Source organism: Cinclus cinclus, chromosome 1, assembly GCF_963662255.1.
Source record: "Cinclus cinclus chromosome 1, bCinCin1.1, whole genome shotgun sequence".
Lineage (NCBI taxonomy): Eukaryota > Metazoa > Chordata > Aves > Passeriformes > Cinclidae > Cinclus > Cinclus cinclus.
The window spans coordinates 67029781-67048452 of NC_085046.1; the positions used below are offsets into that span (position 1 = coordinate 67029781).

At 41.3% G+C, this 18672-nt stretch overlaps 1 protein-coding gene across 3 annotated transcripts; it reads left to right on the forward strand.

Annotated features, from left to right (window-relative positions):
• Window positions 1–1279: 1279 nt before the first annotated feature.
• Window positions 1280–12326, forward strand: SSR1 (signal sequence receptor subunit 1). 3 transcript variants are annotated; one of them, XM_062499147.1, is made up of 8 exons: window positions 1280–1364; window positions 3427–3545; window positions 5260–5347; window positions 5519–5781; window positions 6166–6242; window positions 7891–7969; window positions 8748–8841; window positions 11156–12326. In XM_062499147.1, the coding sequence occupies exons 1-8, from the start codon at window positions 1280–1282 to the stop codon at window positions 11221–11223; spliced, it is 873 nt and encodes a 290-aa protein (XP_062355131.1). In that variant the 3' UTR covers window positions 11224–12326. The 3 variants fall into 3 exon arrangements, with proteins under 3 accessions (XP_062355131.1, XP_062355140.1, XP_062355148.1); XM_062499156.1 differs by having other exon boundaries at window positions 1280–1352; XM_062499164.1 differs by having other exon boundaries at window positions 1280–1352; window positions 5260–5346; window positions 5722–5781.
• Window positions 12327–18672: the final 6346 nt, after the last annotated feature.

Here is an 18672-nt window from a genome sequence, read left to right on the forward strand (position 1 = left end):
GAAACTTTCAATTAAGCCATCAAATACATGACTCAAAAACAGCTATTCTAGAGCAACATGAAATTTCGATAGCACCTCTGTATCAGGAATATGCTTTATCCTCGGTCTTTTTGGAGCTATGTTAGTCCACTTCCTACAGAATCACAGAATATTCTGTGTTGGGAGGGATTCCCTGTTGTCCAGAAAGAATTGGACTCATTACAAGTCAGTGGTGTGTGGACTCAGTGGTGTGCAATAAGCCAATAATTACACACTTGAGAGATACGTGGGTAATTTTTTTCTGAGTTGCACCAGCCTGGGTGCCATACTGTATACCACAAATCAAGCATGCCAACTATCCAAACTTTCCACTGTTTATATACTTTAGCAATGGTGTTAACGTTCATCATCTTCAAGTTACATATTTCTCTGATTAAGTAGTATTCTATCTTTTATTGGTTAATGAGTCTCTCACTTCTCATGCTAATTAATTCTCATTCCTTCCCTGCTTAGGACTCAGGGGTTTCTGGGGTCGCTGGTCCGTGAGTCGGTGGCAGTGATCTCCACCTGTCGGAATTTCCTTTTATCCCCTCGGAGCTGACTCAGCACAGTTGCTGGGTTTATTAAGTTTCATCCTTATCTTGGGAGTTCCGTCAAATGTCCTTGTGCCCTGTAAATTCTGCATTCTCTGAGTCCACTATTAGTGCTACATCCTCCTTCCCCGGCTCAGCCTAGGTCCGAGATCACCGTAGCACGTCAAGACCTAAACCTCAACAAGGCGCTTTTACCGACAAGTAATTTGTCTAACACCTGGACAACACGCAGAGCTTGCTCGCTAGCTGCTGTTCCGCAGATTACACCTGCGAATTCCACATTTTGCAACGCCACGAGGACCGTCGAAACCCAACCCCAGGCGCTGCGCAGGACCAAGGACCGCCGGACGCTCCTCGAGCGCTGTCCGAAGGCTCGCGGCACGGGCTGCTCGGCGCCGCCGGCACTTCCCTGGACCCGGACCAGGCGCCGGGAGCGCAGGAAGCGCCGCCCCCGCCGGGCGCTCACGTGGCCGCCGCGCCTCCTGCCCGGCCGAGCCACGTCCGCGGGGGCGGAGCGGGGCGGGCGCGGCCCCGGATGGAGCGGCGCGGGGAGGCGGCTCCAGCTGCCGCTCCTGCTCCAGCCCCAGTGCCCGCCGCCATTTAGACATCCCGCCGCGGCAGCCAGCGCTGGGACAGGGTGTGCGGGAGGGGTCGGCTCGCCGCGGCTGCTGCCGCTAAGTTCTGTTATCATCATCATCATCATCGCCATGAGCCGCCTGTCGCAGCTGCTGCTGCTCGCCCTGCTCGTCTTCCCCGCCTCGCTGCTGCTCGGGGGCGCCCGTGGCGGCCCAGGTGAGGGCGGGCGGCCGTCAGTGCCCGGGCGCGGGGAGCGGGGCTGGTGTTTGTGTGTGTATTTGTGTGTGTGTTTGTGGAGGGGGTGGATCTCCGTGGCGCAGCGGGGAGAGGGAGCCGCTCCCGCGGGGCCTGCGGAAGCTCTGCCGAGAGGCGGCGGCGCCGCTCATTCATCGCCCCGGCCGCCCGCGCACGTGGCCGCCGCCGCCGGGGCTCCGGTGCCCGGTACGGAGCCTGTGGGGCCCCGGCCCCGTCCGAGGGCGCCTGGCGGGGGCAGGGCCGCGCTCCGGCCCCTCCCGGCGCAGCGACCCGCGGTGTCGGGCAGGGCCCTGCGGGCAGCGGCCTCGGGCCCGGCCGTGACAGCGGCCCGGGAGAGCCGGCGAGCCCCGCCTGAGGTGGCGGCAGCGGGTTTGTCCTTCTCGCCGCTCGCCCGCGGTGCTGGTTCCCGCATTCCCTAACAGATGCCCTGGCTGCCACCCTGCCTGCCCACCTCGTCTGCCGCCAACCCCCGAGTGTCCTTGGCGACACCGAGGAGCGCTAATCTCTGTTTACGCTGTGGCGTTATCTGATTCACGATCTGGGAATTGCTTCCCTTCTGCGAAGTTTGGGCAGGCGGGAGAGGTGGGGAAGGCTTCTCGCCCAGCTCCTGCAGTGGGCTGCAGCGCGCCCGTGCGCGAGTCCCTTCCCAGAGCTCTCCGTTCCCGCTATTGCCACATCATCAGCCCCTCTGACATCCGTCGAAAAGACTGTAAGGGGTCTGAGGGTGTGCTGGGCAGCATTTAGCAAAGGGTGCCTACAGCCCATCTCTATGCTGTTCGTTTTTAATTTAACCCCCCCACCTTTTTTGGTAAGAATTTTTGTAAAAGTGAATTTTTTTGCACACTTAAAAGTTTTAAACATCTAATAAAATCACGGTAGTTAAGGCTTAGGCTAAGTGTTGCACGTAGTTGAGCAGAAGTCTTTGAGTGTGCCTGCTAAAGACACTTGAGAGGTTGTATTTGCTCTTTCTAGTACTGACAGGCAATTTTTAAGTCCTTGGATACACTTGTCCTGCTCAAGGATTCCTATTTCCCATGAAAAGTTTTAAATATTTTTTTTTTTTAATTTTGTATTTATAGCAGTTAGGTCTTTTTTCAGACCTGTGTAAATCAGTCATCCATAATTTCTGCTCTTTCATACTCAGGAAATATTATGTTTATTAAGAAAAAAACAAACCTGTAGTTCTGTGCGTGCGTTTTAGAGCTCAGCTTTGCTTGCACGTGCTCTGAACTGCAAACAGACAGAACTTTGTCCTGTGGCCAATATTTTTATCAATCATATTTGCCCAGGGTTTGAATGTTTGAGGCTTGGCTCCACGAAAGCCAAGAGGCAATGGACTATCAGGTCACACTTGTCTTAGAGCCTTGCTCTAGGTCACGTTTCTTTTATGACTGGTCTTGTGGTTCTATTTGATATATGGCTATACATGATATTGAGGACATCATGGCAAAAAAAGGCTTTCTTTAGGTTTCAAAACTTGAATGAAAATACGTACAAAATGTAGTAACTTTTTAGGTACAGTTCCAAGTGTTCTGTTATCAGCCTGCTGCTATCTTGTTAGACTTGCTAGTCTTAGAAGAAACAGTACTTACAAAATTAATCTCCTGGCAGTAGCAATGCCTATTTTCACTTTTGCAATTGCAGAATTAAATTACTTTTATACATTTTCCTGTTCAAAAATTGAACAGTAGCTTTTAAGGTAAATTGGTAATTGGCATTGGTAAATGCCTTCTGTGAGTTTAGGCATTGCTGTGTGAATGCTGAACGTTTTGTCATCCAGCTGTCAATTTTTGGTTTTGAACTTGGTGGAAATTAAATTAGTAAGTAAGAAAGTGTGTATTGAGAAATAAGGCTAAATGATCAACACAGACCTCATTTGAATGGGAGGTTTTTGCAACTGAGGCTTCAAAATACTGAATTGGACAAGTTTTTAAGAAGTTCCTCAAATATTAGTTTGAGAAGTGTGAACTTGATTAACTGGACATTTAAAAAACTTCACTGTATTTGCGTTTTGTTTTGGTAGGCTCAGGTTTATTAGTTGCAGCTCAAGATGCTACAGAGGATGAGGAAGCTGTGGAAGATACGATAGTTGAAGATGAAGACGATGAAGCTGAAGTTGAAGAAGATGAGCCAACAGACTTGGTAATTGTAGATGAATGTTACTTCAAAAGTATGAGTTAGACCAGAAGTGCTTGAAGCTGGATAACTTAAATAATTGCATTTACTTACATTGTTTTTTTCAGGTAGCTATTTCCATGAATCTGATTAAGCTTGTGTTCAGTTTGAAGAGTCAGAAGGATTTATCTTTTTTTCTGAATTACCAGTTGAAAAACCGTATCGGGACAACCTGATTTCTGACTATAAAACTGTAGGCCACAAAAAAACCACCAAGTGAAAGACCCACATTCTCATAGGAGCCTTCTGTAGTCCTTTCCTATCTGAAGCTGCACCTCAGTAAACTGAAAAGAGCATTGGGGGATAGAACTTCTTCATTCTGGCTTCTTTGATACTGATTTCTAAGGAACAACAGAGTCTTGGTTCTTAGTTAAGCTCAGAATAAATTCTGAAACCCTTGTTAAAAAAACCACAGCTAACTACATTTACAGCACAAATTCAAAAACTTTCCCAAAAAATCACAAAACAGAAAAGTGAAAGGTTTTACGTGGTTTTGTGATCTGCTTATAGCAGTTGAGTATTAGGCTTGCTAGACATTTAGTGTGCTTAGAGTGGTGCAAAATTTTCTCAAATCTCTGATGTACATTAAGGGAGTTTGGGACATTAGTAGAAGAAGACATGTAATAAAAATGCAGATTTGGTAAAGTGTTACTTGGTCCTGTGAGATTTTACTGCTGTTGTTGTCAGTGAACTTACGGTTGATCAGCTTGGCTAAGTTGTAGAAGGTGTATTATGTCAGTACTGGCAGAGTATTATTAAATAACCTTTTGGATGCAATTTCCTTTTAATAAATAGTCTATTACTCAGGTACAAAACATGGCGCTTTTTAGGCATTTTCTTTTATTTGTCACTGAAATAAAATATAGGGTTTTGTTTTTCACAGTGTCTCAGAATTGAGATGCTACATGCTCAACTCTGGTTCCCTAGTTCATGGTACATGTATGACTTATCCAGTAGGATTTCCACTGCTTCAGGAGGCTGTTTAAACACTGAAATCTAATGATCCAACTGACTTGCCAGCAATTAGCAGAGACTGTTCAATAATGAGTCAGTCTTGTTTTTGTTTGATGGGGATAGTGATGATCCCATGATCCCCAAATGGAAAATAAACCCTTAATGCTTGCATTTGTCAAATTAAAAAATGAATCATCACAAAGTGAACTTGAATAAATGAGTCCACAGACTGATGTAGTTCCAATAGCCTAACCATTTCCAGGCATACATGACACTTTAATAATTAAAACTGAGTGGAAAGCTGCCATAAACACTCCCTGTAGGGAAAGTAACTCCTTTGTTTTGTGGGTGTCTTTATTTTGGAAATGCTTGTTTTCTGACTATAAATAGCTTAGATGTGAACACTTAACATTTAGATTCTATTCTTTCTTTTCCACCCCCAAACAGAAGCCTTACTGATGATTTTTGATTCCAAAACCTTCAATAGAGCTAAATGTAGTTCAGATTACGCTCTCTGTCAGATATAACAAGTAGAAAGATAAATGCTGAAAGGGATGCTTATCAAATCTAGAGGGAGAACAGACTATGTGCTAATCCTGCAAGAGCAGAATTTGGTACAAATACTTGCCACTGTTGCGTGCTTTGACACATGGGATTCTCATGAACCAAGCATGGTTTTTGCTTCACTGTTCATTATAGGATTTTTCAAAAAAGTCTCTTGTCTTAGACAGAAGAAAAAGAGGAAGAAGACTTGTCAGGAGAACCGAAAGCCTCACCTAGTGCTGATACAACCATCTTATTTGTGAAAGGGGAAGGTAAGAATCTTCTACTAATCTACCATTCTCTTTACTGTTGCTTAGACTACATCAGTGTTTGCCTAAGACAGTGAAGTTCTAAAACCACAGAGTCTGTTTTAGATGCTCTTTGTTTAGAATTGGCTGTGTGTGGTGCATGAGGTTTCTAATGGTTGAATTTTTGTGTTTCAGACTTTCCAGCAAACAACATTGTAAAATTTCTGGTGGGCTTCACCAATAAGGGTACAGAGGATTTCATTGTTGAGTCTCTCGATGCTTCTTTCCGGTACCCTCAAGACTATCAGTTTTACATCCAGAACTTCACAGCTCTCTCTCTGAATACAGTAGTTCCACCCCAGAGACAAGCCACGTTTGAGTACTCCTTCATCCCTGCTGAGCCTATGGGTGGTCGTCCTTTTGGTCTAGTTATCAATCTCAACTACAGAGATGCAAATGTAAGCCTGATGCTCTAATTCATTTGAATCTTTCTAGTTCATCTGCAGGTGTCAGGAAGGAGCTACTTGTTCAAGTAGCTCTCCTGAAAGTGAATGTCTCTAGTATTGAAGCAGATCATTAGGTACGCAAGCCCAGCAAGTGACTGCCTACATGCACTTCAAGTTGTATCAGCAGTGGAAGCTGGAGTGCCTTAGAACTGTAGTGGGCAACAAAACATTTCTGCTTTTATGTGTTGAGTGAGGCTAGTGCAACTTAGAAGCTTAAGAAAGTCTTGTGCAGGAGTTGCTGCTTTCTAGAATTTCTCCAAGAACATAGGAAAGCTGAATGTTTGTGTATGTGTGGAAGGCATTAATTTAAAATGTTATGTGCAAACTTTGTTCTAGGGCAACGTTTTTCAAGATGCTGTCTTCAATCAAACTGTTACAATTATTGAAAAAGAAGATGGGCTGGATGGAGAAACGTAAGGAGACTGGAGATCCAGGTTTAGTTGGTGCTCTTGTAGAACAGGTTATTGGTGGTGCCAGTGAACACAGTTCTTGTGTTGTCATTTTATTGAATGTTAGATCTGCTGTGTTTTGTTTATGATGTAGCAGCATTTGACAGATTGAAAATACTAACTTTTCCCAAATTTAAGATCTCTGTTATTAGTGGGGAATCTTCAGGGCTGGTACTGTGTCAGTGAGAAGTTTACAGATGTGCTGTAGCTCAGAGGGCTTAAGCCTGGAATAGGACCCAGTGTTATACAGCTACATAGCAATTCAAAGCTGTTAACTTCTCTTATGCTACTGTGTTTTTTCCTAAGAGGTGAAAGGTGCAGAGAGTCCACAGTATCAGGCTGTGAGTCCTGCTGTCAGGACTGGAATAGCTTTCTTCTGGAACACTGCAGTGTAGTCTAAGATTGCATAAACTGAAAGATGTATTTGGAGCCCAAACAGTGCAGCAAAGAATGACTGAATTCGTCTAACCCCTGTCTGTAGCAGGTATCTTTCAGGAGTGATTTTTTTTCAAAGACTTAGGTAGATCTGATACACTGAATATTTTTCAAGCATATGCTGTTCTAAAATGCTTTTAAACATTTTAGCACTGGAATGGAATTTTAAGTGAAGCTGTGCGTTAAAAAAGTTAATCTTCAGAAATACTTGTAGACAGTGCTGTATGTAGGAATTGTCCTGCCAGAGGTAGAAATTGCCTGTTGAGCAAGCTTCCTTTTAAAAATGGTCATCCAGAAGAAATAGCTGTTGTATTTATTTGTATTTCTCAAATACAATGGTGTAGATGAAAGAACAGTTGGTCATGTGAAAATGTGTGATACTCTGAAAAAGAGCTCTCAGAACAATTCAGATACTAGAATCAGTTTGTGTGAATGTCGTGTGAACAGATTGTTGCCCTGTAACGGGTATTTCAGAGTTCAGATGTTCAACTAGGAATAAATTCTTTACCTGTAAATTCCTTAATCCCCAAATCAATTTTAGCTATTACTTAGGTTTACCTCTTGCTGAGTATCAACAGATACTTCAGATAAAATTCTTCAAAATAAAACAGAACGCACAGATTAAGAAAATTAATTTTGTAGGTAGAATTCTAACTGGAGCGCAGAGCAAGATAAGCAAGGTCTTTCGAAGCTCTGTTGCAAATTAATAGTGTCCTAGTAGTACTTGCTTTGCAGTAGCATGCTAAAACTATACAAGAGATTTTTAAGGTTTTATAAGTGATTAAAGCTGTCGCAGACCTAAATATTGCCTGTGACCCAATATCTTGAAACTTTATGATAGTGCAAAGAATCCTTTAAGTTACTAAATTTCAGTATTTAAAACATTTTTTTGATTTATACAGCATTTTTCAAATGTTCTGTTGTTCAGAATTAAACTTATGATTGCAGTTTCTAAAATCAAATCAGAATAATTACATGATAGCTAGATGTTAGTTGTTAGAACTTGAGTTTCAGATTTCTTGGGTACTTTCCCCACTTGCCCCCTTCAGAAGTTCTTGGGAAAGATTAAGTGCATGTGTGGCCAAAGTTAGGCTTAGTTTCTGTGCCTCGTCATAAACTGTCTTCAAAACTTGACATTTTTAGTTAATGCATTGTTTCTTAAACCATTTTTTTAAAGGATCTTCATGTACATGTTCCTCGCTGGACTTGGTCTGCTTGTCATTGTTGGCCTACATCAGTTACTAGAGTCCAGGAAGGTGGGTAGCATGTTTGTCTGTGTCCTTGTTAATACAAAACCTGTCTGATGTGAAAATAAAGCATTCAGTGATTGCCTCTGGCATGTGATGGTAAAGGTAAAAGATTTCTTTTTATAACCTTAGTGGTTACTGGGGAAACTAGAGCACTCTTAAATAATGTTCCTAATGGAAGGTACTCTGGTTGCAGAGCTCCTGCTCTTTGGCTCCACACTGAAGTGGTTGAATTGGAGTACCCTCTAATCACTGGATGTCTGTGTCTACTGATTCAGTATTTACTGGGTAGATTTTTCCTGTGCTCTCTATTTCTACTTATTAGTTTAATCCAGGTCAGACTTCAGGGGAAAACAGCTGTCAGCCCTTTATTTAGTTCTTAGCAAAGCTTTGCCATAATGTTGATTATTTTGCAAGGTCGGGTCACAAGTGAGAATGCTGTCCTAATCTGAGAAAGTAAAATTAAACTTGTCATCACAAAGTTTGACTAATCATCAGCAAAAGGTATAATGTATTTGCCCAGGTGTACATGAAATCTTGGTGGCTTTATATGGAATAAGTGTTGTATGGTGTTAGAAGTGGTAATACAATGCTTAGGGGGATAAATTGCTAATGGGAAAAGACAGCTCTGTACAGGAAAAGACAGCTCTGTACACTGACTAGCCTTAAGTTCATACCTTGGTGAAATAATTGTAATTCTCTAAATGTAGCATTTTTTTGTAATTTCTAATACTTGTGCTATCCGAGTCTTACTTAAAAGAAAAACCTTCCTTTTTTGAATTTTCAGAGGAAAAGACCGGTACAGAAAGTAGAGATGGGAACATCAAATCAGAATGATGTTGATATGAGCTGGATTCCCCAAGAAACTTTAAATCAAATAAGTAAGTAGTCTGCCTTTCACAAACTAGACCACAAGAAACTTAACTTGACGAGTTAATTGTAACTAAGTAGCTGATACCAATTTCTTAGAACAGCATATATCTTCTAGGGAATAACAAATTGTCTCAAGTACAGTGTTTAAGGATTAGATTATTACTTTGGCAGCCTATTCCTTGTAGAACAAACTTCACTGGTTGATAAAATAGTGAGTATTGGTGACTTTTACAATTTGTTCTGTAGAATATTTTTCAACAGTATAAGACTCTACCCAGAACCTGGATGCAAAGATGGTTTAAATAGGAGAAAGTAGCTGTCATCTCAGAGTTTTTGTAAGTTGTTTGGAAGTTTACCTACAGACCCAAGTCTTAAATAAGCATTAGAGGGGTGTTTTAACTAAAGCCACATTAATACTTGGTATTTATGTCCTTCACAAATCTGAAAGTTCCACTTGATACCTGAAATGCTGACACTAAACCAAATAGCTGATTTCTTTAGACTGGATATTTCTAACTTCTCTTTCTTCTCTTTTGCTTTCCCATGGCTTCAGTGCAGAGTAGAAGAGGTGAGGCAGACTCTTGTGAGCTGCAGAGTGAAAAGTGCTTAATGTGTTGTTCATGTAATAATTAGGCATGGGTAGAGGTACAGCTTCCTGCATGCTGTGACTGGTGATGTAGCATGAGCAGTGAAAGATGCAGAATACATGCATGCAATGGCATCTATTTTACATACTTCTAAATTTCTGTTTTCATGCATTTTGTGGATATATTTCTGGTTATATTGTCAAAACACTGATTCAGTAGAATATTGCTGAAGTACTGGTGTCTTCTCTCATGGTTCCCAGAATTCTTTTCCTAAAAGGCAGTTTATCTTGCCTTTCCCACTTACCTTGGTGTCTCAGGCTGACAAACTCCTGTCATCAGTAGCAGTCACTGGTGTGAGGTGAGAAAGCCTCAGTGAAGTGCATCCTATATGAGATGCAGAGAATTTGAAAACCCTTTGCAGGAGCTACCCTTACTTGACAAAGACTGCTGTTTTGATCAAATAAGCATATTCTGAGCTTCATTTTGTGCAGAAGGGCTAGAGGCCTTAGCTGCGATATGAAAGTTGTCCCAGGAATTTGATGACTTTGCACTTTTAAAATTCCTTTACTGTTTTTAAGAGTTACACAACATAGATCTAAAGACTAGCGGTTGTGAAGATAAAAGCTTTCTTGTACACTTTCTTCTGTGAGACACTGGAATGGTATAAAATCTAGACACAGGAATTTGAAAAGCCTCAATCTAGTGAGGAAAAATTGAAGGTCTAAATGCTACATTTGCTAAAGAGCAAGCTGACTTTAAAAGGGTCCAAATTCTGGTAATGCTTGGGCCCCACCACCATCCTTTTCTTAAGCCAAATAGGTATTTTAATTTTAATACTTGAAGTTTAGGGAAAACTAATGGTTAAGTTCTTAATTCTGGTTTTCTCAGGTCGAGGTTGATTTTAGTTAGAACTCTACACTAGAATTCTTTAAAATACATGACCTTCAAGATATCAGATATTCTTGACTTTTTTTATTATTGACACTGCATACTGTACTGATTGGCCTGTAAGGGCATGATGGCTGCTCCTTGTGTTTGCACATACTCTAAGCAGGGAGATTGTCGGAGATTGTTCTGTTAAGAAAATTAGTCACCAGCTGCACTTAGCAATCACTTCAGCACTTCATGCAAAGTATGGAAGCTTCTCTGCAAAAAATCATAGGACCATAGAATGGTTTGGTTTGGAAGGAGCCTTAAAGATCACCCAGTCAAATGTGGATGCTTCCTGGAAAAGTGCAGTTTTCCACAACAAAAACACTTTTCTTCTGCTGTTAGTTGTGTGAATGTGGAAATACTACATGTAAGACATAGATGTCTAAAGAAGAGTCAATCTTATCTTTTTCAGGCATGTAAACTCAAGACAGTGTCATCAAAATAATTCATTTAACTTTCTGAAGGTGCAATTACTGAACATGAAAATTTTCTAAGCAGCAGAGCCTACAGTTTCACATAGAGTTTTTTGGGTTTGGGTTTTTTTGCATTTTAGTAAGTGACAAACAGAACAGACCTTACCCTGTTGTTGCATGTTACAGAATGGAAGCGTATTTTTTTGTTACTTTCTGTTTAGGGTGCTGGTAGTTAAAAAGCCTTAAGTTGTTTGAACTGGCTTCTCTGTGGTGATACATTGCACTAGAAGGGCAGCTTGTTTTGTGTTTGGGAGAAGAAAAATGCATGCTTATGTAACAATTGCCATTGATGCAACTATCTTTCTTTTGTCCCTTTCTTTTTTATCTAGATAAAGCTTCACCGAGGAGGTTGCCCTACAAGAGGGCACAGAAGAGACCAGTGGGCTCTGATGAGTAATGTTAACTAGTGCAACAGTTGAACCTTTACTAATTCTGCCTGTTTGGTTTTTTGGATTGGAGTAGTGCAGAGAACCCATATCACCATAAGGAAAACACTGCTAAACATTTGGACTGAACAGATTAACTGAATGGTGTTAATATTACTGAAAATGCACTTCTCTTTTAATTTTTTTTTTTTTTTTTTAAATCTTGGGGGTCAGGGGTCAGTAGCCATTAAGATTCGTGCCTGCGTGTGTAAGCGGTTGGTCTTAACAGAAACATGTTACCTGAAATGTGCCTTTAGAGCTCTTTGTAATGCTGGCTTGTCATCTGTACATTGTCATTGAAGGATTTTTCTCCGCTTTCTAATTTGAATGTCTGGTGACTTTAACCTGTCTTGGTTGTATCGTATCTGTACCAGAACCTGGATGCATTGTTCTTTTTCAGTAAGTAACGCTGCTCTTTGCAAGGTGCGCACACTGAAGTTGGTGTGTGGTCCTGTCTCAGTGGCCAGGCACTGATCATCTCAACTTCTGCATAGTTTTCATTCTAAAGGCACAATTGGGTATAGCTGCTTGTAGTGGTAGATATTTTGCTGTTGTTTTGATCTGGGCATGCAGCAACCTAAAAATCTGAACATAGCTGCATAGATGTTAGGAAGACTCTTGCACAGCAGCAGAACTTGTGAAGCGTGGAATTTGTGTGCTGAATTGGTATTACTACATAAATTTCTTTTTTATACCCAGTTTGTTAAATGGTTAGTTATTGAATCGTGCCAGCATCTTAGGTATTCAGATTATAGTGGTGGTTCTGCAATGTTTACTCAAGAAACTGTTGAATAAGCTAGAACAACTTTTCAGTGAGTTCTAAGTTCTCTCTCCTAAAAACTAGATTGTCATATGTAACAAAACGCCAATTTATTTTTTTAAAGCTTTACAAGGATTTGCTGTACACACTTGAAACTGAATTTGAAAAACAGTTGGCTTCAAATAATTCTCTTTATTGGCAAACTATTTAATTCACCCTTTACAGTTTTTAAATCTGAGACATCTTCACATTGGTCGGTACATTGGTCTGAGTTTTTTTTCACTTTGTCTTTCTTAACTAGTAACACAGATGCATATTCATCACTAGCTGCATGTTGGTACAGTAGTCAAGCAGAAAAGATGTGTGCAAAGTCAAAACAAGATTTCCTTTTGTGGCTTACATGATTACCAGGTACTGAGGTATTGATCCACATCCACTGTTCAGGAATTAACTGACAGGGAAAAGAGCCAATATGCAGAACATCAGTTTGCTTGGACAAGGCTTGAACTGTTTGCATCTCAACTGCCTCTCTTTCTGTGTCTGAATGCTGTCTGAAAGCTTGTTGAGTTGAGGAAGAGGCATAGATTTGATGCCTCTGTCTTCCTCCCTTTTTTGATACCCACCTGTGAAAATACCCTTTTAGTTCCACACTTGGTCTGCAGCAACTGAATCTGAGCCAATGAATGCTGAGCAATCCTTCCAAATCCTGCCACAGTGTGTTTGAAGCATCTAGGCTCTGAAACAACCTGTGCTGGCACTATTTTGTTAGACACTTTGCCAAAGTGAACTGTGAAGATGTTCTTGACTCTTACTGCTATGGAACAGATGCTTTGTTCAACTTCCTAAAAATACAGCTAGTCCAGGCAGAGTATTTTTCACAGTTAAGGTTGCTTAATTGTCATTCAGATCATTTAGGAAGCAGTTGAATGTTGCCCTTATAAGGGGTGTCTCCACTCAAATTGTGGAACAGCTTTATTTGCCTTTATTGATATAATCTTACTGTTTCTGTGGTAGATTTGCAGGCTTGTATTCCAGTTTGCATTGATTCAACAGTGTGTTTATGGATTAAGTGCTTCCTATGCTAAAGCCCCTGATGCACTGAACTTGGAAGTTCACTCTCTTGGATTATGTCTCTAACCTGGCATCAAGAGGGGCTTTTTTCACCTTCTTGTAATAGGTCATCTTGAACTATACACCCTTAATTTTTCCCAAGATTTAAAGGTACTCTTTCAGGGGGTGGTGGTGATAGAGTGCTATGCCAGGAAAAAAGACAAAGGATCAGAACAGTTCCTTTATTTGTATTAATATGTAGGATCCTAGTTTTGTTTGTACAAACAAAAAGTAAGTATTTGAAGGCTGAATTCCCTTCTTTGCACTCAGTAGCTGACTTCCAAGTGCGTAAGTTCTAAGCGTCAAAGAAGAGAGAAGTCAGCTTGCACAGTGTTAAAGTCCAGATGTACCAAGGCTCTCTTTTGGTAATACAGCTTAGCATTCACTGTAGATGGTTCATAGTGACTTTCTTAGCCAGAAGCAGTTCATAAGAGCAGGGCCCAGTAGACCACTGTTGCTCGTGATGAATGTAATAACATTTTAAAATTACTTGTTTTACATTAATTTTCTGTAGTTGAAATTTAGCAGTAACATTCCAGCATGCAGTGGTAACTGAACTTTGGCATCTCTAGTATTATTTCTAGTGAGTAAATCAGTCTATTACACTCAGTTTTCTTAAATTGGGTGTGTATAGTTGTTGCTTTATCCTGTTGGTTAGAAACTTTTATTTTGGTACTTGAATTTTCTACTCAGTTTTTAAACAGGGATAGCTTAGTGTCACTGGTATGTTGCTGTGTATCATTATTATTATTATCAGCTGAGTAGTGTGTAGTTTTGCTACTTAAAGATGAGACAGCAGCAATTCTGCCTGTCTATGCCACACATTTCCATTTGGCAGCACAACCATCTGTATAATCCAGCATTCTTTCCAGTTCTCAACCAGCTTACTACACTGCCACACAACTGCTCCTGGGGGGTTCTGAGAAGAGTGACAGCTGTGAAGGAAGATGTGGGCTAGGGTTTCGTTATTAATAAAAGATGTGAAAATGGTTTTAGAGAGCAAATGAACTATGGGCTTAGAGTGAAGGACCTCTGTGAATTCCTTTCTCACAGCCCCTTAACTTACTCAGAAAATTGTGAAGGCCTGACAATTCTACACGTGGGGTAGGAAAAACAGCTTTAGAGTTCACATCTCCAGAGGCAGCAAAGCATTAATTTAGGCTACCCTTAAATTGCATATGATACCTGTAGGTAGCCCTGTGTATGCTCTCTGCTTTCTGGCAGTAGTTAATTTTTTTCCCCAGTATCCTTCAATCAGAGAAGGAAGAGTGCCTGCTGTCAAACTAAAGGATTGAAGTTCATTCTTTATGTACAAAATCAGTAAGTTGTAGGCTGTGGATCTGGATGGAACAGACTAGAGATGGCAGTGCTTCTGCTCCTTCTAAAACATTTATGCTGAACGTCTTCCTTAGCTTGGAAGAGGTGTAATCAGAAGTATCATTTACTGGTTATTCCTAGAATGCATGGTGCTAAACCAAATGTTGCAGGTGAGAGCTCCAGATCCAGAGAAGTCAAATGCTGAAGTAGGCTCGTTGTCTTGGCTTTCAGTGTGCTTGATGTACTTGAGCAGTAGAGAGTCTGTTCTCTTTTCTTCTCCAAAGGAAGGGCAGTACCTACCTCATAGGAGTGACATAAGGGCTGTTTCAAGAGTGTTCTGAAGTTGAGACTTGCACGATACACTTCCATGGAGATAATAAGACTACAGCACTAGTGTAATAATTTAATCCCCTCACTGACCAGAATTTAGCAGCTTTATACCTTGACATTTTTAAAATATGCAGAGGAGTTGCAGTTAACATACAGAGGAGACCAAAGCCAGAAAGATCTCTTAGTTTCTGCAAAAGTTTATAGGTGGGCTAAGTAACATTCTGCTGACATTTTTCCATTTATCTCTACATTTTCCCAGGGATTTTTTTTCTAATCAGTTGATACAGATGATTTTTATGTAGCTACAATCAACAGTCAATTTAAGAATGACTGATTGTTTTGGATGATTTAAGGTCAGGTGATGTACTACAACTGAAGTGTTAAATTATCATTTAATTTCTTACCTGCTGACTTGCATTTGTAAGTGAGATTAGATATCTTGAAAACAGCTGCAGGTTTTTTGTAAAATATACTTGATTTTTTTTTTCTTAGCATTGTGTAGCTTTTTTTAAAAAAATAAAGCATGAGTATGGCACAAAAAAAGGCCTTTTCCTTGATAAACAATTGGTAGTAGCAAATATGCAAAGTGTGAAAACATGCTGTTCTTCAAAATCTGCCTTTCTACATGTATAATTGGAATGGATATAATATTGAGCAAGTACTCTGATGTTTTGGACGATGGACTGATAATTAAGATTAGAATTCTTTTAAGGAAGGGCCCTGGGAAAATGCTCAGTAAATTCCTGAGTCATGGTGGGTTAAAATTGAGCTATACATTTCTAGAAAGAATAATCTCTTGTTAAACTATAGGCAGTGTAAAAAGGCTCTGTTAAGATGTTTAAAAGTTGCTGAAGCACAAGGCCAAATCCTTACAGTTTTTATGTGCATGCTGTTGTGTGACCAAGAAAACACTCACATTCCATGCAGTAACTCTGAAAATAGCAGTTCCAGCAGGTGTTCTGCATCCCAACAGAAGAAGGTAAGATTTGTTGAGGGGGAAAAAAAGCCAACCAAAAACAAGACAAAAAAACGCTTAAAAATAAAGGTTGCTGTTGTATTTGTAAACTATATCTGAGGGTAAAAGAGGGAAAAATTAAAAGCAGATGTGTTGATGTATTTTTAGGTTCCAGAACACATAAAAATTACTCTAGAATTTAAAGCCTGCCTCATCTTTCACTGGGAAGATAGATAGATTGCACTAGCTGGCTTAGAAAGTGCAGATACCAAGACCAAGATGAGGTCTTAAAAGTCTGACTGTCTTTTCTGTCCCCTCATGTAAATAGTCTTGGCTATAAATTCGTATTAACCAGGATGCAGTAAAATTTCAGAATTAGAACAGTGCAGTCCTTTAGCTGGTAAGGCAAAGCTGAAATTCAGCCTGCCTTTCCTCATCACTCCCAGTCTGTTCTGCCTGCATGGAAATCACAGTTGAGTTTTCCCTGTTTCCCCTGCCACTTAAATTCATGTAATGAATCTGTCACTTGAGAGCTGTCTCTTTCACACAGCAAAGAGAGCACTTGGAGTTGATGCACTTGGTCTCACAGTGGTCTGAACAGATTTTCAAGGGGACCCCACAGTGTGTGTTCTAGCAAAGGAGGTTCAGTCCTGCCCTGCAGAGTGTGGATGGAGCTACACCGTGTATTTTCTGTAGAGATGAGACTGCAGTGGTGGAGCATGTGTGATTTAAGAGCATTAACCCCCGAGATAAAATACAGTACTAGGATCATCAGATGGAAATTATTACAGCCAGCAATTCCCAGCTCTACCAGCTGAGGGATCTCCCAAGCCTGTGACAGCTGCTTCTCTTAACAGGCAAGCACGAAGAGCTTTAGCCCCTTGTCAAAGAGGAGCATCTAAAGGGAGGGGTCAGAGCAACTGTGTCAGGCCTTTCGAAATCATTCTATGCTATATCTTGGCCACTGAATTAAGTCTGAGCACTGCACTTTTCTGTGTTGTTCAGAAAATAATTTACAAATATGAAGCTTGAACTCAGACAAGCTGTAAATGCTGGTGTCTGGTATTCGCTTCCAGAAAAGTTCGGGGCTGTGGCCGCCTACAGGATCAGCTGAAGGTATTGCCGAGGTACAGATTACAATGACACACTGCCACCTGGTGTTTGGCCCCACAGCCAGTTTTCCTTAGAAGTGAAATTAAATTGGATCTGTTAACCCCATGTGCACCTTCACCACGTTCAGGCACTGATAGGTTCCCATTCAGCTTTCCCATGCAAGCTGAATCAAAGAGCCAAGACGGTTCAGAGCACTGAAGGAATTCCCTTGGCTGAGCCTGGATCCACAGCCCTGCAGAAGCAAGCAGGGGACAGGACCTGAGAGTGGACTTGATCACAGTCTCAGCTGGCAAGTTTTCCACCCAGAAGTTTTCAAGAGTGACAGACTGAACCAACACTGTTTTCTTCAGAAGTCTACACAGCAAGGAGGGCAATTAAAATACTCTGTTGCAGGTTTCTATTGGAAAGGAAAAGCTGGAATTTAAATAGCATCTCATGACTGTTGAGCATGCTATGGCAAATATTGCCACCAAAATAGCGGGTTATATTTAGAAGCAAGTTCAAATGCCCTAAAACCCTTGATTTGGAAGTGTGTCATATTTTCCTTAGAGCCAGTATTTAAGGCTTGGTTAATGCTTGATTGTTTGTAATAGTGGTTCATTCATAGAGTGTGGAATTACTTCTCACAGCTAGAAGTGACATTTTGCCCAGCTAATCCTAACTTATTGTCGTTACAAAGCAAGTTGGAAACCAGGAAGCACATCTTGCTGTTAGGCACCACAGGAAAGAAAAAAAAAATGAAGCAGGAATTTAGTTTGTGTTTTAGAAAATATGCTACTTAGCGACCATCTCATTTCCAACATCGTAGTAGCTTGGCAGATTGCAGTTCTGCAGCATTCCATTGCCACCACCCCAGCTAAAGGTACACCAAGGGTGAAGTATGAGGCATCAGTCACCGGCATGCAGCCAGAGCACTCACTCAGTAGTTTTTCTTTGTGGTCATGCAGGACAAGACATTCCCTCAATGTCCTCCTGAGGCTGAACTCTGCTCCCGTGGAAAGCGTCTTGTGGGGCATAATTTACTGTTCCCTAAGGAGCTGCAGCGCTCCTTGTGGTTACTCCTTTCACCAGCAATCCCCAGGTACCTCCACCCTGTTATTCCAGTTCTGCTGAATTTACAGAATTGAATGGAGCCAGGTGTCACTGAAGCACTGCAGTGGGGATAAATACAGGCCACCAAGGACCTGCTGACAAACTCCCTCAGCTGCAAAACATCCCTCAGCTGCAGTTCAGTAAAACACTGCCTGAAGGAACTGGTAGAGAAGCTGTTCTCACTTTTAATTAAGTATTGTTCCAATTAAGTACCTTAATTTTTAAGTGGGTGTTTCTCAGCTGCTGAAGAGACCCTTATGGTTCAGAAAAAGTTAAAAACTGTCAAATAGGTGCATTCACAAGAAGTAATAACCAAATGCATTAAAGGCAGCATGTGGCTCTGCATCCTATTCCAAAATATATTACCATGGGGTGGTGAGGTTGCTCATTTCTCCAGATCCCTCCCTGTGCTAGGCAGCCTCTGTGGTGTCAACTCCAAAATACTAACAGAGAGTAATGTAGACACAATATGGAAGATCAGATTCAGTGTGTTGTGCGGACTTCACTGACTGCTGTGTGTATGCAGGCAGGTTGATTTTGCTTTACTTCGATTTTCTCTGGCTGTGGAGTATTGCGGACCTGATGCACGTGACCTTGGAGCCTGTAAAGCTTCAGTCATACAGGCATCTTGAAGGCAGCAGATTAAGTGGTGTTTAATGTCCTTCCACCAAAAAGGGACTTTTCTGGCAAAGTATGCAACTCTAGGAGTGCTGGATCCCGTTCAGCAGCAGTGCATGCAGTAGG